This window comes from Canis lupus, chromosome 11, assembly GCF_011100685.1.
Source record: "Canis lupus familiaris isolate Mischka breed German Shepherd chromosome 11, alternate assembly UU_Cfam_GSD_1.0, whole genome shotgun sequence".
Taxonomy (NCBI): Eukaryota; Metazoa; Chordata; class Mammalia; order Carnivora; family Canidae; genus Canis; species Canis lupus.
Genome location: NC_049232.1, coordinates 823431 through 845947, shown reverse-complemented (window position 1 = coordinate 845947; position 22517 = coordinate 823431). Strand labels below are relative to the sequence as shown.

The 22517-nt window shown below is 37.7% G+C and overlaps 1 protein-coding gene across 1 annotated transcript in view; it reads left to right on the top strand.

The window, feature by feature from the left end:
• LOC481472 (T-cell-specific guanine nucleotide triphosphate-binding protein 2-like) overlaps positions 1-22517 on the top strand; it is a 297728-nt gene that overhangs the window by 206422 nt on the left and 68789 nt on the right. Inside the window, 1 exon segment of the mRNA XM_038551675.1 lies at positions 17965-17993. Within this exon segment, the coding sequence (XP_038407603.1) occupies positions 17965-17993 (29 nt within the window).

The following is a 22517-nucleotide window of genomic DNA, read 5'->3' as shown; positions in this document are numbered from 1 at the left end:
CAATACCAAAAGATTGGGATTGTCCCCTGCATATTCTCAGACCATAATGCCTTGAAATTAGAACTCAATCACAACAAGAAGTTTGGAAGGACCTCAAACACGTGGAGGTTAAGGACCATCCTGCTAAAAGATGAAAGGGTCAACCAGGAAATTAAGGAAGAATTAAAAAGATTCATGGAAACTAATGAGAATGAAGATACAACCGTTCAAAATCTTTGGGATGCAGCAAAAGCAGTCCTAAGGGGGAAATACATCGCAATACAAGCATCCATTCAAAAACTGGAAAGAACTCAAATACAAAAGCTAACCTTACACATAAAGGAGCTAGAGAAAAAACAGCAAATAGATCCTACACCCAAGAGAAGAAGGGAGTTAATAAAGATTCGAGCAGAACTCAACGAAATCGAGACCAGAAGAACTGTGGAACAGATCAACAGAACCAGGAGTTGGTTCTTTGAAAGAATTAATAAGATAGATAAACCATTAGCCAGCCTTATTAAAAAGAAGAGAGAGAAGACTCAAATTAATAAAATCATGAATGAGAAAGGAGAGATCACTACCAACACCAAGGAAATACAAACGATTTTAAAAACATATTATGAACAGCTATACGCCAATAAATTAGGCAATCTAGAAGAAATGGACGCATTCCTAGAAAGCCACAAACTACCAAAACTGGAACAGGAAGAAATAGAAAACCTGAACAGGCCAATAACCAGGGAGGAAATTGAAGCAGTCATCAAAAACCTCCCAAGACACAAGAGTCCAGGGCCAGATGGCTTCCCAGGGGAATTTTATCAAACGTTTAAAGAAGAAACCATACCTATTCTCCTAAAGCTGTTTGGAAAGATAGAAAGAGATGGAGTACTTCCAAATTCGTTCTATGAAGCCAGCATCACCTTAATTCCAAAGCCAGACAAAGACCCCACCAAAAAGGAGAATTACAGACCAATATCCCTGATGAACATGGATGCAAAAATTCTCAACAAGATACTGGCCAATAGGATCCAACAGTACATTAAGAAAATTATTCACCATGACCAAGTAGGATTTATCCCTGGGACACAAGGCTGGTTCAACACCCGTAAAACAATCAATGTGATTCATCATATCAGCAAGAGAAAAACCAAGAACCATATGATCCTCTCATTGGATGCAGAAAAAGCATTTGACAAAATACAGCATCCATTCCTGATCAAAACTCTTCAGAGTGTAGGGATAGAGGGAACATTCCTCGACATCTTAAAAGCCATCTATGAAAAGCCCACAGCAAATATCATTCTCAATGGGGAAGCACTGGGAGCCTTTCCCCTAAGATCAGGAACAAGACAGGGATGTCCACTCTCACCACTGCTATTCAACATAGTACTGGAAGTCCTAGCCTCAGCAATCAGACAACAAAAAGACATTAAAGGCATTCAAATTGGCAAAGAAGAAGTCAAACTCTCCCTCTTCACCGATGACATGATACTCTACATAGAAAACCCAAAAGTCTCCACCCCAAGATTGCTAGAACTCATACAGCAATTCGGTAGCGTGGCAGGATACAAAATCAATGCCCAGAAGTCAGTGGCATTTCTATACACTAACAATGAGACTGAAGAAAGAGAAATTAAGGAGTCAATCCCATTTACAATTGCACCCAAAAGCATAAGATACCTAGGAATAAAACTAACCAAAGATGTAAAGGATCTATACCCTCAAAACTATAGAACACTTCTGAAAGAAATTAAGGAAGACACAAAGAGATGGAAAAATATTCCATGCTCATGGATTGGCAGAATTAATATTGTGAAAATGTCAATGTTACCCAGGGCAATATACACGTTTAATGCAATCCCTATCAAAATACCATGGACTTTCTTCAGAGAGTTAGAACAAATTATTTTAAGATTTGTGTGGAATCAGAAAAGACCCCGAATAGCCAGGGGAATTTTAAAAAAGAAAACCATATCTGGGGGCATCACAATGCCAGATTTCAGGTTGTACTACAAAGCTGTGGTCATCAAGACAGTGTGGTACTGGCACAAAAACAGACACCTAGATCAGTGGAACAGAATAGAGAATCCAGAAGTGGACCCTGAACTTTATGGGCAACTAATATTCGATAAAGGAGGAAAGACTATCCATTGGAAGAAAGACAGTCTCTTCAATAAATGGTGCTGGGAAAATTGGGCATCCACATGCAGAAGAATGAAACTAGACCACTCTCTTTCACCATACACAAAGATAAACTCAAAATGGATGAAAGATCTAAATGTGAGACAAGATTCCATCAAAATCCTAGAGAAGAACACAGGCAACACCCTTTTTGAACTCGGCCATAGTAACTTCTTGCAAGATACATCCACGAAGGCAAAAGAAACAAAAGCAAAAGTGAACTATTGGGACTTCATCAAGATAAGAAGCTTTTGCACAGCAAAGGATACAGTCAACAAAACTAAAAGACAACCTACAGAATGGGAGAAGATATTTGCAAATGACATATCAGATAAAGGGCTAGTTTCCAAGATCTATAAAGAACTTATTAAACTCAACACCAAAGAAACTAACAATCCAATCATGAAATGGGCAAAAGACATGAACAGAAATCTCACAGAGGAAGACATAGACATGGCCAACATGCATATGAGAAAATGCTCTGCATCACTGGCCATCAGGGAAATACAAATCCAAACCACAATGAGATACCACCTCACACCAGTGAGAATGGGGAAAATTAACAAGGCAGGAAACCACAAATGTTGGAGAGGATTTGGAGAAAAGGGAACCCTCTTACACTGTTGGTGGGAATGTGAACTGGTGCAGCCACTCTGGAAAACTGTGTGGAGGTTCCTCAAACAGTTAAAAATATACCTGCCCTACGACCCAGCAATTGCACTGTTGGGGATTTACCCCAAAGATACAAATGCAATGAAACGCCAGGACACCTGCACCCCGATGTTTATAGCAGCAATGGCCATGATAGCCAAACTGTGGAAGGAGCCTCGGTGCCCAACAAAAGATGAATGGATAAAGAAGATGTGGTTTATGTATACAATGGAATATTACTCAGCTATTAGAAATGACAAATACCCACCATTTGCTTCAACGTGGATGGAACTGGAGGGTATTATGCTGAGTGAAATAAGTCAGTCGGAGAAGGACAACCATTATATATTCTCATTCATTTGGGGAATATAAATAATAGTGAAAGGGAATATAAGGGAAGGGAGAAGAAATGTGTGGGAAATATCAGAAAGGGAGACAGAACGTAAAGACTGCTAACTCTGGGAAACGAACTAGGGGTGGTAGAAGGGGAGGAGGGCGGGGGGTGGGAGTGAATGGGTGACGGGCACTGGGGGTTATTCTGTATGTTAGTAAATTGAACACCAATAAAAAAAAAAAAAAAGAACAAACATGTCTTGAATATGAGGTTGCTGCCAGAATATGAGCTAGCCATTTTATGTCTATTAACAACTTTAACCTGAAAATAATCCTATGTGTTAGACATATCATTATGCACATTTTCCTGAGTAGAAAATTGCAACTCAGAAAGTCCCTTGCTTTTAACCCAGTGGTGAATCTGGGTTGCTGATCAAATGAGGTACAGTGTAAATCACCTTAGTGAAGTCTGATAGGCAGAACACATAGCAATTAAAAGCAAATGTGATGTTGAAAGCAAACAAGCTTATGTTTAAGTCTTAATTCTGTTGCTTATGAGCCAAGAAACTTAGACAAGATATGTATCTCACTTGGCCCCAGCTGCTCCAAGTGCACTGTAGAGAAAATAATGATACCAACTTCACGGGGCTTTGTGTAGGGTGTCAAATTCTGCTGAGACTATCGGCACAACACAAGTAATATAATGTCAAGTCCATCTTCTGGAAATTAAACTATTTCCTTCTTGTAAAACTTTAAAGGAAAAGTTGTCCTAAAAAGTGATTCATTGTATGAGGTATTTTAAAAGATTGTGGTGTAGAAAGTTATTGAAGACAGACCTCCTTTCTTAATAATTCTTGCCCCATAACATCCTTCTCATTTCTTTTTTTTAAGATTTTATTTATTTATTCATGAGAGACACAGAGGCAGAGACAAAGGCAGAGGGAGAAGCAGGTTTTCAGGCAGGGAGCCCGATGTGGGACTCCATCCCGGAACTCCAGGATCAGGCCCTGGGCTAAAGGCGGTGCTAAACCACTGAACCACCCAGGTGTCCCACTCCTTCTCATTTCTAAAGCCAAATGTAAAAACGTCTCTCAGTATTAAAAAGAAGACTGGTGAGAGCAGGAAGGAAAATGAGGCATGTGCATCTCCTAAGAGAGAAAACAAAATATAAGTTTATTTGCACTGATTTTACGGTGTCTTTTTAATCTTTAATTTCACATAGAGTTTAGTCCTTTGCCCAGAAGAAGAAGGATTCTTCACTAACCCGACGTTCACACTCTCAGAACTACATTTACTATAGGCAAGTTGAAACAGACAGCAGCCCAGAAAAGAGTAGCTGGGTTCCCAATGAAGCTACCTCACAAATGTCTCCACCTCCTAGGACAGTGAATACAAGGACCCCTCAGAGGCTGTCACCATGCTTCCGGTTGCTTCACCACCAAGGATATCACAAAGTTTAATCTGAGTGATTACACTGTGCTTGTGCCAACGAGGCAAAACCACAAAACAGGCATTAGGAAGCCCACTTGTTACCGAGAGCTCTGGAAGGATGCCCTTCCTGATGCTAGCTCCACACCCTGAGGTGATGTCAAGAGAACTCTCCAGCTTCCCTATCTTCTATTTTACCAAGATTCTGTGGGTAATAATGAGACCGTCTAAGTTGTATCTTAGGTTTCTTTTCAAAGGCCATACAATTGCATTACTATCATTACAAGATACACTGAGGCATATTAAAAGTTAGAATTTGAGCAACAATTGATTTCAATTGGGCAGCACCAAACTGATAGTGGTAGGGGAAAACTTTTATAGAGACAAGACTGAAGCAAAGAAAGAAGATTGGCTATAGCTTAAAGCCTTACTGGCCTTACTGGCTGCTTGTTATTGGCTGGCTTGTCTTTAAATTTCAATTTCTAACCCTGAGGTATTTATAAGCCGATTTTGCTTTCCTTTCCAAGGTGCCACAACCTCAGTGTCACATGACTCTATCCAGGCCTCCTTGTTTAATTAAATCAACACTATTTAAAATATGTTTGTATTTTCTAGTTATATTAGATGAGACCCAAATTAATTTTTACAAATAAAACTTTATAGGTGTCATGATAAATTAAAAACAGTACTTTCAAGAAACATGGAAAAGGAAGTACATAAAAAAGAATGACGAGACTTAAAATGTCTTGCTCTTTCTTTATAATATTAACAGAAATATTTTTATAAAGAAGATAACTAGTTGGATTTCTTCACTTTTATATCTATTTCATCATGGCCAGAGTCTTTCTTTCACTCTCCACTGTTAAGTATTCATTTGTCCAAGTTCCCTTTGAAACATAAACCGTGATTGGCTAAACCTTTTCCCCTACAATTATCTGCAAACTCCAAGTTTAAGTTATTCAACAGCTATCACATTAATTATGTCTATCTGCTAAATTATTCCCACAAGTCCTATAGATGTTCTTTGAAATGGAGCATTCATTCTGTATTTATGCATATTCCATTATGTTACAGATCATTTTATTAAGAGAAGCAATCACAAGGATCGACTTTTATGATAAATAATCTAATATCCATACTCCTTCCTTTATGCTTGCTCATTTTCATAATGCTGTGTGTTAGAAGAGAAAAACTACTGCTTATCCAGACTGCTGATCTTCTGCTACTTTTGCAACATTTTACTTCTGTGGTTTCCCATAGGAAAGCTGTAAGAGCGTGGTAGATACTGTTTAAAAATACTATTTAATTATTTATAGCATCGAATTAAATTATAAAGAAATCTAAAATGACAACTTGAGTCTATTTTTTTAAGATTTTATATATTCATGAAAGATAGAGAGAGGCAGAGACATAGGCAGAGGGAGAAGCAGGCTCCTCACAGGGAACCTGATGTAGGACTTGATCCCAAGACCGGGATCACACCCTGAGCCAAAGGCAGACACTGAACTGCTGAGCCACCCCGGGGTCCCAAATTGAGTCTATTTTTGGAGCATTTTAAACACATGATGCTCCCTGTATACTCTTTCAATGGCAGAAATGGCAAAAAATATATATGCAAATAATGAGTAACAATGATGGATGTAATAATGATATATAATATTATATGTGTATGCATGTGTATGTATATATACATATATACATATTTATTAACATATTTATGTATATACACACATGCTCTTAGTTTTAAGCCAAGCTTACTAGAAGTAAATAATGGGAGAGCTTTCATTGATTTAAGCAGGGTTCACTTAAGCCTTACTATTTGCCAAGCATTATTCCAAGCTCCAGGCAGAGGTATTACAAAACTGAACACTCTTCCAAGAACTTTTATAGCAGTGATGAAGAAATCATCCAAATAGACCCTTCATCTCTCCTGTAACCCTAAGCAAGAGAAGAGACATTCACAAAAGCAGATATGCTATGACAAGTGTGTACCAGCTGGATATTCTGATCATTGATTAAATGTAGTAAAAATGTGTATTAGGTTAAACGTATGCCAATTATGTTAATATGATTTTGGGTCTACGTGCTCTTTTTTGTTTGTTGGTATACCTGTGTTGGTTACAATGCTACAAGCTCCTTGAGAGCAGACTGGTTACTGTCTAAATATTTCTGTGTCTTCATAATGCCTACACATAGGCAGTGTTTTGAAAATGTTAGTGAAGCTAAAAGATATACTCAGTGGAATATAAAAGACAGTGTGCTTTATATGGATATAGAATCCCAGAAATAATACTTGCCATAATACATGCTGAAGTGCTTATATGTATCAAGTTTATTATCTAAGCCCCTCTTGGCAGCAAGTATAGACAACAGAGGTTGTAAACATACAACTGGACATTACAGATGACAATAAAAGAAGTAAAAAATGAGTTGGCTATCATAACCATAAAAGTTATATTGTAAATACATTCCTTTCAATGGTAAAGAGAAGAAGAACAACAGAATAATGAAATGATATTTTCATTGTTGGCATGTTCCTAGCTACCCTGAATAATAGGCCAAAGTAACAAGATATCAGATGCTATTAAAGACACACAGCATAAAATCACAGTAGAACTGTTCATTAGCTAGAAGTAGTCTTCTGAAGGATCATATATAATACCTCGATCTCAAATTTTATAGTGAAAAAAAGTCCTTGATCATATTAATGCCATTGTTTTTGACTCTGTTCCACTGTAATCATGATTAATTGTCTTAAGATGTACACCTTACATGTTCAGGTGCAAATAGCCTAAAATATGATTAATGCTTGACACTAAATTGGATTTTTTTCCCCACATACAGGAAAACAATCATCAGGCAGACAAGCAACCACATTATCATTCACAAGAGAGTTGCTTTTTCAAGGAATCAGCATAAAATAAAATATTGACAATCTAGTGCAGTGCTGTTTATATGGAGGAATTAGAAAGTAGCTGTATCAGCCCAGGCTACGTGGCTTTAAAACTGTACTGCCACTATTTGAGATGAAGTCTGAAAGTTAGAGCTGTATAGAAGAGGCATGAGCTCTAGATGACAGGCAGGACTCCTGGAGACTCTGGCTCTGAAACACTCATTTAATGTATAATCCATATATTTACAACAAAGTTATCCCCAAGGAACTGTCTGCTTCCTAGTAATTCTATCAAATGACTGAGCTACAAAAACGAAAAGCCGATCAACTTTGGATGCTCTTCCCCCCTAAACTTCATTCAAACTTAAATGTAAGAAGAATAAATAAAGGGGATATAGTCCTACCATCTTCAGCACCTCCCATCAGGCTGTCTCCTGCCATGCTTGAACCCCAGAGAAAGGCAAAAAAGGGCCTCTTTTTCTATGCATTTTAGCATCATGGTGGAATTTGGTGTTACAGACAATAAAAACAACAGACCTCAAGGCCTGAGGGTGAGCAAGATACTTGGCCCAATTCATTCAAATTGATCACGACGGTATGACTCTGGAAGAATTTGCAAAGTATGCACACAGTGCTGAATAAAAGACTAAATATGACATCTTATATGATTCCCTTGATACAAAGTTCAAAAAGAGACACAACCAAACCACAGAGGTAGATGTCAGAATAATGGGTTACCTTTGCGAAGAAAGAAGGAACAGTGATGGAGAGAGGCAGAGGGAGGCTGCTGGGGTGTAGCAACTCCCTATAGTCATACACACATACACACACCTGTCTTGTGAGCTCCATGAGAGTCTTATAGCAGATTTTAAGAGAAAAAGACTATCACTAGGAGTTGCAATTTTGGAAGAAGAAAGAAGAAAGAAGAAGAAGAAGAAGAAGACAGAAGGAAGAAGAAAGAAGAGAAGAAGAGAAGAAGAAGAAGAAGATGGGGGAGGGGGACGGGGGAGGGGGAGGAGGAGGAGGAGGAGGAGGAGGAGGAGGAGGAAAGAAGAAAAAGAAGAAGAAGAAGAAAGAAGAAGAAGGAGGAGGAGGAGAAAGAGAAGAACAGGAGGAGGAGGAGGAGGCAGAGGAAGAAGTTGCAATCTTGTTTTGGTTAAATTTCTGCTATGTCCCTCAAAATACTTGAGAAAATATTTCTTGAATTGGTATGTAAGTTCTTCTGGGATACTTTGTGATATGTCTAAAAAAACTGTAGAATAAATCCAGACATTTCCATAATATGTGGCTAATTTTACCTAATGGTAATATTTTTAAAATGTGGATGTATTAAAGGGCATAACAAAAATAGAAATCTACTAAAGAAAGCCAATCTATAATGATTTAGATCAGCGCAGTGCTTGGATGGGGCTGAATATTGAAGTGAACTGACTGGGAAAGGCACAACAGAAATTTTTCAGGTGATACAAATGTTCTACATCTCAATTGGTAGATTTAAATGGATGCAGAAAGTTGTCAAAGCTCATCAAAATTTATAATTTCAATGTGCACATTTTATTGCATGTAAAGTATGCCTAAATAAAGTATATTTTAAAAGACAAACTGCATGAATTTAAAATATAAAACTTGAACAATTTCCTTCACCTCTGAATTTCATATCTTCTGTTGCATTGAAATATTAATAGAGGGACTATATGAGAGAACACCCTAACACCATAAATTTCACATTTAAGTAGTTAGTGAACGTAAATGTCCCTTCCTGCTCTCTTAATAATTGCTATCACATTAAGTGTAAGAATTTGAAAACTAAAATTCCTGCAAGGATATTAACTTAATCGCAAAATTTTAAATTCTACTCTTTATTCTTTTGCACAGATTTAGCAAATCAAGTGGTTGACTTCAAAGATAACTTCACCTGCCTAATCCAACTCATGCTTTAAAACTACATTTAGGAGCTGCTTCATCCAGGAAGACTTCTCTCCCCAATACCATCTCTCAACTTCTCCATGCCAGGAAAGTGCAAGCATCTCTCCTCTCTGCTTCCATGTTGATATCTTTTCACATCAATAACGCATGTTGCCATCTGTCTGTCACCTACAAAGAGTCTGAGACGGGGACTACTGTATAAGTGGTTTATCACAAGAATGCTCTCTGACAGAGGAGTGAGTGAAGAAATATGACAGGGCAAGGCAAAAAGCCAGGCTAGAATTTGGTCTTAGGTCTCAGCTGGATTCTAGCCTCTGCCCCATCTCCTGCAGAGCTCTAGAGCACTAACTGCGTCAAAGAGTAGGTCCCACTTTAAGAGACCAGCCTTTCTCCCTCACCCAACCACTCTCAACCACATGCGTTCCCCTTCACTCACCCATTAGTCAAAATCAATACCTCAAGGCTGTTCTAAGGAGAAGTATTACCTCCCTAGTGAAAAGGCAAGAAAGAGGCAGCTGTGAGCAAAAGTAGCCATACTCATGGCAACTGTGTGTGTGTGTGTGTGTGTGTGTGTACCAAACCAGTAAAGGGGATCTGGGATGAACACCAACAATATCCAAACCACATAACATTTCATTGTAGCATATATTTAAAATAGTGTGTAAGAACATGAGCTTTTGAATCAGAATGCCTATAGATATCAACCCTACATAAAGCTACACAATTTGGGGAAAATCACTTAACTTCTCCAAACTGCAATTACCATATCTATTAATAGGAATAATGTAATAGCAGTGTCTACATCATAAGACTGTCATGAAAATTAAATAAAAAATACATGTAAAGTGCTCAGGCCAGTGTGTAGAACATAAAAATTTAATACATATTAGTTGTTACTATCATCACTGCTGCTACTTATTGTTGTTGTTATTATTATTATTATTCTAATGATCAGATTAAAGGCCTGTCTTTCTCACTAGATAATGAATCAAACAGACATATAAGAACTCACCTAACCCTAATAGCTAGCTCTTGGTGTTACTAGTTAATGGCCTGGCATTTACAGCTGAATCCTTACATGCATGCATCCTTTTCTTGAAATTAACCTCACAGTGCACTGATGTCAGACAAGGTAGCTCTGTAACTGTAATAAGCTAAGACAAAAAAAGGCCATTCCATGATCTTCTCAGAACAGAGACAAAACAAGATTACAGAGCAAACCACAAAAATTACTAAACAACCTCTTTTCCCAGCTAAGAAGAATAACAACTGCTTCTTTGTCAATTATAGACTTAGTGTCAGATTATTTTTCCTGCCTTCTAGGGAAGATTCATTAAAATATCAGATTAACCACCACACTCCCTGACAGTACCCAAACCAGAGCAAAACCTGCTTCATTGAATATTCCTCAAAAATCACCTGACACAAGCACAAATCCTATAATGAATCCTCCTTAACACTCTTCCATTATGAAGCTTCATGGTTCTCCATAGTGTGTGGTCTCCCTCCTTGCAATAAGGCAATAACTGAAACTTCATTTGACAGAAGGTATATTTAAAAAATAAAAGATTTTGTTTATTTATTCATGAGAGACACAGAGAGAGCCAGAGACATAGCAGAGGAAGAAGCAGGCTCCCTGCAGGGAGCTGATGTGGGACTCAATCCCAGGACCCTGGGATCACGCCCTGAGCCAAAGGCAGACACTCAACCACTGAGCCACCCAGACATCCCAAAGAAAGGTATATTTCTGATCATCTTTGACTAGAAGCCTCTGACACAGAGATAATTCATTTGTGTATTCATAGTGCCTAAAACATAGTAGGCATTTCATAAGAGTTGGAGGAATTAACCCCAGATACAAGTTAGTTCCAAAGATCCTGACTGTACGTAATAGTTGACACAGGTGATTTTCATATGTGCAGTATGCATAAAAATTGAAAAGACCCAGATACCTACTGAGCAAAGAACAACGTTAGGTAAAATTGGGAAATATGTTCAAAAACCATAGTGCTGGGCATCTGGCCATCAGCAGCAGTAATGGAGAAAGTAAATCAAAAGCTCAGATGAAACTATGATATAACAAACTATGAAGAACACAGATTCCACAATGACAGATGCTGCTACAAATCAAAGAGCCATTATCACCTTATGCTCACTGTATATAGAAGGCTGTCTAAATGGGTATTCCCAGGTTGTCACAGTACTCCTGGAAATCAAGTCTGGACTACTGCCATCTTGGTGCAATGCCATTTTTGGTCTACAACTGTACATAGGAAAGAGAAAATTGACAGTATGACTGGGAACCCAATTCTCTTTGCTCAATAGTAACATAAATATGCAGCCAGTCCAGCTTATAGAAAATAATTTAATAGATAGGTAGATGAAAACAGTGTAAAGGAGTTATAGGATATACATATAACTATTTTGCAGCAGGTAGAAGAAATTCTGATATACCATTATATGACAAAACTCTGTAACTGAGCCTGGGTGGCTCAGCAGTTGAGCGTCTGCCTTTGGCTCAGGACATGATCCAGGAGTCCCAGGATTGAGTCCCACATCGGGCTCCCTGCATGGAGCCTGCTTCTCCCTCTACCTGTGTCTGCCTCACTCTCTTTCTGTATCTCTCATGAATAAATAAATAAATAAAATTAAAAAAAACAACAACTCTGTAACATTTCTGGAAGGTGTAACAGAGCTTATCACTCCACCACCGCACTAACTTCTGAAGACTCACTGTGACTTTTTTGCTTCAAGTCTTTGGTAGAAGATAAAAAATGATCTACATTAAAGTTTGATCCCTACTAAATCTAACTCTATAAGCCTGTCTCACTGATGACACTACTTTAAAAAGAAATTATTCCTTTTATAGATAGAAATGAAAATTATTGCTATTTTTAATTTAATAGTATCAGGATGTCAATAAATCTGCATGTATATTTGGGATATATTTTTGGAAATCTATATGAAGTAAGGATAAGATGTTTAATTTATATGTTAAGATGTCATGTTTTTGGCATAAATTCTGCATATGCTGTAATTTGGAGCAATGACAATTTCACGCTACAAATACATGCCTTTTTGTTTAAAATCACTAAGGAGAGGGTATTACAGAGAAGAAAAGTTAAGGAATCTCTATTCCCAACATGGGGCTCAGATTTACAACCCTGAGATCAAGAGTCACATGCTTTACTGACTAAGCCAGCCAGGTAGCCCCACAATTTGTAATTTTTTATAAATTTGATGAATCCATCAGCAAACAAGTTTCATAAATCAACATTCTACCTTCTCCTTGTAGGAGACATCCAAAAGCAACAAGGAGAATTTTTAATGCAAACACTATTTCCAATGAAGATAGAATAATCCCCCTTTTCTAAACTATACATAAGGATATCAAAAGAAGCTGAGATTAGGGGAAAGGATGGGAAAGAACCTTTAAATTTCACTTCAGAGTGAAATTTGCCTAATAGAGAACATACCTAAAAGTGCCATCCAAAATGTATTTGTATAAGCGAGAGGTTCAGACTGATGTTTTCCAAGTATAACTTTTGATACATATGGAGTGTAAGAACTGGGTTCAAATAAGCTAGCAAATGAAATTCTCTTCAACTGTATTTGTATTTGGTTGAAATATCTTCAATAACAGGCAGGCAAAAGAAAGAAAAGAGACAAATGCAAAAAAAATCAAAAGTAAAGGCTATAGGTAAATGAAGCAGACTATTTGGCAACAAAGAGAAAGAGAAATTTTGAATGAGCACAGAAGTAAAACTGGAATACCACCTTCCTCTGCATCTGGCCCTCTTAAAGGGGGAATTTCCTGGTGGGGAAAAAACAGCCATTCAAAAACTCAAATCATTCAATGATAAAACACAAAAAGAAACCACAGCAGTATCAAAAACATAATACCGTGGACTTCTTTTTCTGGCCAAGACAAAGTAACAAGAACCAGACTCATTTTCTCACTTTAATCAGCCAAAAAACTGGATAAGATATATAAAACACTGGTTTTCAAGACAGATGACATCAAGCAACAGAGGGCAGTGATCCCTGAGAGATAGGAAACAAATGAGGCAAACCTTGTGATTTACTGCCCAGTTTGCTGTGCTGAGGTTCCAATCCATAGCACAGAGAGTAGACTAAGCCCAGAAAAAAACAAGTACGTCCTCTAGGTACATTCTCTGGGGTTCAGTGATACCAAGGTAATAGAGTTGATAAAAGAGACTAGGGAGGATGCAGCTGCACAGTGAAAGAACTCCAGAGATCTGCAGATGATCACTTTGTGCATTCAGCAGAGTATTAATCCCTGTGTATATATAAGGAAATTACCAAGGCTGAACAAAGAGTCATCTGGAAGGCTGAGAGATAACACTGCTGAGGACTCACAGAATCTAGGAGCAGTGCCTGTTCACACCAGCCAGAATGAAAAGCTTCAAAATTCACAAGGCATTGCTTATAGTACACAAAAGGATCTTACCTCAATAGGGGAGCATAATTATCCCTACAACAAACACTGCTCTGCCATCCAACAAAGTTTCTCATCTAACAAAACTTAAAATCAAGATCTGAAATTTTAAAACTCAATCACAATGCCTAAAAACCCTTCAAAAATTACCAGACATGAAAAGGAGGAAGAAAATATGATCTGTACTGTAGAGAACAAAAAAGATCAAACATAACTGACCCAGAACTGACACTTACATTAGAGTTAGAAGACATTAAAACATTTAATGTAACTATATTCTGTATTTTCAAACAGTAGGAAAATGTAGGATATAAAAAAGGAAAGGCCCGGGATCCCTGGGTGGCTCAGCGGCTTAGCGCCTGCCTTCGGCCCAGGGTGCGATCCTGGAGTCCCCCGGATCGAGTCCCCACGTTGGCCTCCCGGCATGGAGCCTGCTTCGCCCTCTGCCTGTGTCTCTGCCTCTCTCTCTCTCTCTCTCTCTCTCTATGTCTATCATGAATAAATAAATAAATAAATAAATCTTAAAAAAAAAAAAGGCCCAAAACTAATAAAACTAATAGAAATGAAAACTACTGTATCTTGAGATGAAAAATACAATGGACAGGAATGAAGGACTGGAAACCATAAATCTGCTTATTTTTCTATACTTCTGTCTTCTACAGATGCCATATAAATGAATTATACACTATGCAGCCTTTTGAGTTTGGCTTTTTCACTTAGCAAAATACATTCAGGATTCACTAATATTGTTACATACATCAATAAATGGTTTATTCCTTTTTTTTTGCTTATATTCAATTGTACAGATACCTAAATTTTGTGTATATATTCATCAGTGAATGATATGCAGGTTGTTTTCAGTTGTGGCAATTATGAGTAAAGCTATCAATAAACATCAATACAGAGATTTTTGTGTAGACCCTTATGTAGATTTTGGATGTAGATAGAGACATAGATGTTGGGTAAATACCTAGAAATGAAAACTGCTGGAATCATATGGTATGTGTATGTTTAATTTCATGAGAAATCACCAAACAGTATTCCAAAGTGGCTGGGGTCCTTATTTTACATTCATAACATTAATGAATGACAGTTTCTAATTATTCTTCATACTAATCACGATTCTTTTTGCTATTCTAATAGGTGTATAGGGGTTTCTCCTCCTTGTTTTTTTTTACTATATTTAATTAGCCTTTAATTTGTTTGTAACATGTATTATTATCACAATACTTTTTTTTTTTTAATGATAGTCACACGAGAGAGAGAGGAGAGAGGCAGAGACATAGTCAGAGAGAGAAGCAGGCTTCATGCACCCAGGGAGCCCAATGTGGGATTCGATCCAGGGTCTCCAGGATCACGCCCTGGGCCAAAGGCAGGGGCCAAACCGCTGCGCCACCCAGGGATCCCCACATACTTTTTATTAAGTTTTTAATTTTAATTCCAGTATAGTTAACCATACCAGTGTTATCTTAGTTTCAGGTGTACCATATAGTGATTCAACAACTGCAGACACCATCACCCAGTTCTCATCATGTTAAGTGTACTCTTAATCCCATCACCTATTTCACCCATCCCCCAAACCACTCCCTCTAGTAACCATCAGTTTGTTCTCTATAGTTCACAATCCCTGTGATTTAATTTGGATTTCCCTAATGCAAAATGATTTTGAATCTGTTGAAATGAGGTTGAATAATTATGTTGAATTTTTTTCATGTGTATTTTTGCCATCCATATCTCTGGTCAAATGTCTATTCCAAATTTTCATTAAAAAAAACCTTCATTTTAATTGAGTTTTTGTTTCTTATTTTGAGTTGGCAAAGGTTTTTTACATATACTTTTCAATCATCAGGTATATGTTCTGCAAATAACATAAAGGTCTTTCATCAGATATATGTTCTACAGGGCAGCCCCGTGTTGGCTCAGCGGTTTAGCGGTCACCTTCAGCCCAGGGCTTGATCCTGGAGACCTGAGATGGAGTCCCTCCTTGGGCTCCCTGCACGGAGCCTGCTTCTCCTCTGCCTGTGTCTCTGCCCCTCACCCTCTCTGTGTGTCTCTCATGAATAAATAAATAAAATCTTTTATATATATATATATTATATATATTTCTACAAATATTTTTTCTCATCTATTTCTTTTCATTTTTGTAACATTTTATAGTTATAGAGGAAAAGTGGTTTCTTTTTATTTGCTAAATCCCCATCTATAAATAATTTCTTTTGTAGTTTATGGTTTGACTCCTGCTTTAAAAAATACTCGGACTCACCCAATGCCACAAAAGCTTTATACTACTGGCATTTTTCTAAAAATTGATGATATAATTTGATGGACCTTAACCTATAGATAATATTTAAATCTGTGAATATGGAAATGATCACTGGAGTACCATTAGATAGTGACAAAGAAAGACAAGGACAGATTCAAAGGATGCATTAATATTTAATGGTCTAGTAGAGAAGAATGAATTGCAAAAGAGGACTAAAAGAAGTTAATGAAATAGGAAGAAACTATGTGAGTGTAATGTTACAGAAGCCTAGAAAAGCAAGTGCTGACATAAGGATGGGAGGGTCACTTCTGCCAAATAGTGCTCAGAAGTCATGTTAGATGATGGTTTATCTTGGTAAGGGTCCCTCAAGGAAACACCCATAATACTAAAGTTGTTGGAAGTGAGGAGTCACTGCTATATTTTAATGTAAATATTTGATTTGCTTTTAGCTAGAAGTTGAAAGAAAGTTGGTAGGTTAAATCTGTCTACACCTCTGCTTTGGTAAAGTCACAAAGGGTAGTCTATAAGACCTACTTGTCTTTATTTACTCAGTAACAGTCAGAAACCAGCTGGTCTCATGGGAGGGACCTTTATAGAAATGACCCTCCTAGATTTTTAAGCTAGAAAGTATATATTGGACTCATGTTGCTATTATTGTACCTGCTGCCTATAAATTTTTCAAATAACCATTAATCTTCTCTCTGGTCACATGGTCCAAATCCTGCCTGGAGATCTAGCAAACTATAATCTCTATTATTTTCTTGTCTTAAAAATCATTTCTGGGGACGCCTGGGTGCATCAGCAGTTGAGCACCTGCCTTCGGCTCCGGGATTGATCCTGGAGTCCAGGGATCGAGTCCCACGTTGGGTTGCCTTCAGGGAGCCTGCTTCTCCCTCTGCCTTTGTCTCTGCCTCTCTCTCTTTCTGTGTCCCTCATGAATAAATAAATAAAATCTTTAAAAAAAAAGATAAAAATCATTTCTTTTCATTCCTAGGCCTCAAAAGGATAAAGAGAATAATAAAGCTTGTTCAAACTTTATAATCTGTGAATCTGAGATGCTAGGTAAAGATCTACTCATATAGAGAAATAAATCAGCTTCTGTCTCCAATTATGGAACCAGAAAACTTTCTTTGAACAGACTAATTCTGTGAGGCAAAAAAAAAGTGAAATTAGAAAATTAAAGCTAGTGAAGAAGAGATAAGGTCAATGTACAGAAAGCCTCATAAAGGCTGGGGAATTGTTGGAATAGAAATATTGTAACAAGGAAGCTACAAAGATAGGAAGTGATATGAGAGTAAAATGTTTAAAATCAAGATTAGGGAGACAGGATAGTGACTGGTGAGGACTATGGGAGTAGGTGGCTGAAAAAAATGGAGGGCGAATTTAAAGTTTAGCAGATTATGGAAATGGGAGGCCTAGGGCTGGCTATCATCTAGGCAGATGTTGAAGTAATCAACAGCAGTGATGTGAGCAATTGTAGGGCTAATGAGGATGTGGGAAAAGACAGGTAAACAGGCAGCATGTGCAGGAGGGACAAGAGAAAACTGGCCTCTGTGGTCTGAAGTCACTCGATTGTCCAGGTTGGGAGAACCTGAACCAAGGGAGTGGTTACCAGCAGAGTCAAAAGCAGAGGTCAGTCTTAGAGCTAACTTGGGGTAAAATCAATAACAGTTTGGGACCAAGAGAATGGAAGGAATAAGAAATTGGAAAAGTCCCAGATAACTTGAGAATTTCTATTTTGGGAAATCAGACTGACTTGATACCATTAGTCAAGACTGATGACTTAGAACACAAATCAGAGATCTTTCTGCCATTCTACCATCCCCTCCCACCTGGCGTCCACACAGCGAGCAAAATGCACACACCTGCCCACACACAGAGTTTAGAGAATGACATTTGAATGGGACAATCAGGTATCCCAGACTTTAAATAAATTTTTCAAACATTTCTAATGAAAAATATGCACAATCACTTGCTCCTACGTACTAAACTTGTTCAAGAGTACAAACTACTCAAGAAAGGAAAGAGGGAGAGAAAATGAGAAGGAGGCAAGGAGGGAGGGAGAAAGACTGGCAGGAGAACATTTCTGACAACATAATCGCAGAGGATGCAAGGGGGAAAAAGAAACTTGGTGCATTTCAAAAGCACAGAAAATAAGAGATCAGTATTTGAAGCAGATGGTATAATGTTAACAGATGGCAGAGAAAACATAGAACATCTTAAGTCTCATTTTTCATTTGTCCTCTATCAAAGAATCCTTAAAACTGAAAATGAAAGAACCAACAAGACAATGAAGTGACTGCAACCTGAAGGCTGTAATGTGTGATGCAGTGAACTAATGTATGGGAAGAGTCAGGTATGAGTTATTGCTGGCAGAAAAGGAAATCTATGGAAATCTATTGTAAAGCAATAGAGGAGGTAACTAGGCTAAGTCATAAGTATAGTCATGTATTGGAAAAACACCTTGAATGCATGTTTGGAAATATTTGGTGTCTCGTGTTAATGAAAAATCAAAACCACTAAGAATAGCATGAATGAATCAACAAAAATGCCTCAATTATAATTAACGACCAAGTCTTCACAATGGAGAGACTACATAATTTTAATATTCTTACCACCAGAAAAAAGGAGGATAAATACAGGAGTAGTTTATGCAGAGGGTGAATGAGAACAGATATGTGAAAATATTAGTTATTGATGAAAAAGTTGCTGTGACCTTGCAAACTTCTTAGGCATGGTACCTACCGGTGCAGGTGGCTCACCAGTAACATAAACAACCTTTGGATTTTTCAATCCATGATCATGATGCCTCACTGTCCTATCATCAGGGCCAGCTATGCGGGAAGCCATTCTAATGGGTTTGCAAAGCTAACACTGTGGCAAGTTTTCTTGCTTGTTTATGCAAGAGATCAAACCCATCCAGAGGGATAACACAGATCTTGCACAAACTCAATGGCATGAAACTTAAAACTTGGTACAAACATGAGCTCTTGCTATCTTCATAAAACAGCACATAGTTCAGGTCCCTAAACCTGATCAATTACATCCCCAAGATACAGCAAGAACTTAGAGACACTGTCACTGAATTGTTTCAGATAATATCTGAAGAATAATCAAGTACACAACTAGCGTCAGATGTAGAACACTGGCAAAACCCATTCTGAAACTACTGTTGCTTAAACCACCAATGATCTCCCAACTGGCAAGTCAAAATGCTTATTTTCAGTCCTCTGCCAAGTTACTATTCCATGTCCCTTTCCTCTCCTGGCTTTCTGGGTGTCTCAGATTCTTCATTCTCCTACTTCTCAACTTCCTTATCCTTGGTCTTTGCAGGTGCTTTGTCCATGGACCTACCCTATTAAATGTTGGAGCCTCCTAAGTTTACATATTTGACTCCCTTCTTATTTACAGATTCAAATGCTAATCCTTCCCAGAAACATCCTACAGACACACCCCAGAAATACTGTTTAAACCAAAACTCCTTGTCCTGGTCAGGTTGACATGTAAAATTAACCATCACAAAATGTTTTCCAGACACGAGAATATGAACACCTAAAGAATCATCTAAGATAAATAAAAAGTGCTTGACTCAAGGAAGTGAGAGACAGCTGGTTTGAAAAGGAAGTATGGATAGCTGTTTTTATTTTATGTTTTCTATTTATCCTTTATAAGCCTTGAGAAAATAATCTATTTAAACTGTGTGTATGTTTAACTTTGATAAGAAATTTTTAAATAGGGATCCCTGGGTGGCGCAGCGGTTTGGCGCCTGCCTTTGGCCCAGGGCGCGATCCTGGAGACCCGGGATCGAATCCCATCAGGCTCCCGGTGCATGGAGCCTGCTTCTCCCTCTGCCTATGTCTCTGCCTCTCTCTCTCTCTCTCTCTGTGACTATCATAAATAAATAAAAATTAAAAAAAAATTTTTAAATAAAAATATATTGCTTATGTTTGCCTGAGCAATTTCAGTAAAGCGACTGGAACAGAAGCCAGACAAAAGGATATAAGCAAGATTTATGACAATAAATGTAGATTCATCTTTTTTAAATTAATTTAATGTAAAGGGAATAAGAAAAGACAACAGTCTCAAGAGGATATAGTATCAAAGATCAATGTTTTTTGGGAAAAGGAAACTTAAAAAGAAGTTAGTGTAAGAAACGCAAGGTAAAATGTATATGCTATAATAAATTAGATAAATTAATTAAACTGATGATAAGGAATATTACAATTAATAAGGTACATTATAGATATACCCATAATAAAGTAATATCTGAGATGTAGAAGAGGAGAGCAGTGTATTGATAGAAAAGCCAATAATTATTATGATAATTGCAAACATTTTCTGAGCAGACACAATGCTAAAAACTTCCATGCATCACCTTGATTCCCCAAAATAGCCCTGGAACGTATGTTCCATTGTCTTCATTTTACAGTTGGGAAAACTGAGTCTAAGAAAACATTTTCTTGGGATGCCTAGGTGGCTCAATTGGTTAAGCCTCTGCCTTCAGCTCAAGTCCTGTTTCCCGAGTCCTGGGATTGAGCCCCACATCAGGCTCCCTGCTCTGTGGGGAGTCATCTTCTCCCTCTACTTGTGCTCTCATTCTCTCTCTCTCTTTTTTAAAAAAAAATATTTAAAAGAGAAAGAAAAAAGAAAAAAGAAAAGAAAGAAAAAAAAAGAAAAAAAGAAAGAAAGAAGAAGAAAAAAAAGAAAGAAAGAAAGAAAGAAGAAAAAAGAAAGAAAGAAAGAAAGAAAGAAGTGAGTCAGGGAAAGTTGTTCTAAGTGAGTGGTTTTCAACTAAAGCTGATTTTGCTTCTCAGGATATATGTAACAATGTCTGGAGACATTCTGAAATAACTGAGGGGTAGGAGTCACATGTTTCTTGTCTCTGGTGGTGGAGGCCATCGATGCTGCTAAACATCCTACAGTACACAGAACCACCTCTCCACTAAGAATTATCTGGCCCAAAATGACAATTAGGCTGAAAATTAGTAGCACTAACCTAATTATTCCTAGAATATGGGAAGGAGTAAGTGGTGAAAATGTTTTTAAAAAGAGACTCAGTAGATGGATCTAGCTACAGTAACTGTTACCCTGAGGATTGTTCATAAATGTGCTGGCTCTAAGAAGAAAACTGGCAATCAAATAGCCAGGTGAAAATCTTTGACAAGATAATTACATTAATTCTAAATGGTAAGATAAAGATATGACAATAAATGGAAGAAATGTTAGGATACAAGGACTGAGAAAATGGAAGAGTACAGTAAGGAAAATGTGATTCCGTGAATACGGTCTAACAGTTAAAAAATAAAATTCACAAATATTGGTCATAAAAGATCACCACACTTTATTTTATTTTTTTTATTTATGACAGTCACAGAGAGAGAGAGAGAGAGGCAGAGACACAGGCAGGGAGAAGCAGGCTCCATGCACCGGAGCCCGATTGGGATTCGATCCCGGGCCTCCAGGATCGCGCCCTGGGCCAAAGGCAGGTGCCAAACCGCTGCGCCACTCAGGGATCCCGATCACCACACTTTAATATATGAAACAGGATGTCTTAATAGACATACAGGGACAGCGGAATAAAACTGAAGGGGTTCATGCTAGAGTCTGTTTATTTCTTCAGAAAAGAAGGATTCCAGAATTCTGCAAAATAAGTGGAGAAAAGATTGGGCAAAGCCAAAAGAAGAAAAATGAAGAATAGGAACACTTACTATAGGTAAAGTAGAAGGAAAAAAATTAGAACAAGCAAATTCTGTAAACTTTTGAGGTTTCATCTGAGTATAGAAAGCTTAAGCATATGTAAAAAGGAGTCATAGGATTTTTTTCTATTGACCATTTGGAGTAACAAGCAACATACTTACCTTCATACCGTAAACAACTAAGAACTGGGCAAAATATATAAGACAACTGCCTGGTAGAATTTTCTGGATCATGAAAGAGAATACTAACTAGAGCAAAAAACTTGTAAATCTGAAGGAACAAAGATCAGAGTTTGGGGAGAATAAGGTGACTGGAAATTGGAATCAGAGAAGGAAACTAAGAAAGAAGGAACAGAGGGCACTTGGGTGGCTCAGTGGTTGAGCATCTACCTTGGACTCAGGTTGTGATCCCAGAGTCCCACACTGGCTCCCACAGGGAACCTGTTTCTTCCCTCTGCCTATGTCTCTGCCTCTCTCTGTGTCTCTCATGAATAAAATTAAAAAAAAAAAAAGTTTTAAAAAAAAAGAAGCAGAAGGAAGAGGAGGTGAGAGGTGGGGGAGGGGAGATGGAAGGAAGGGTTGAGAGGAGGAATATGAAGAAATGATGTAGAAGTCATCTAGAAGGTGCATAAATTCTTTTCGAATATGAGCTGAGGACTAATTTGGGTTTTTTCTATTAATAAATATTTAATGCTGCCAAAAGGATAA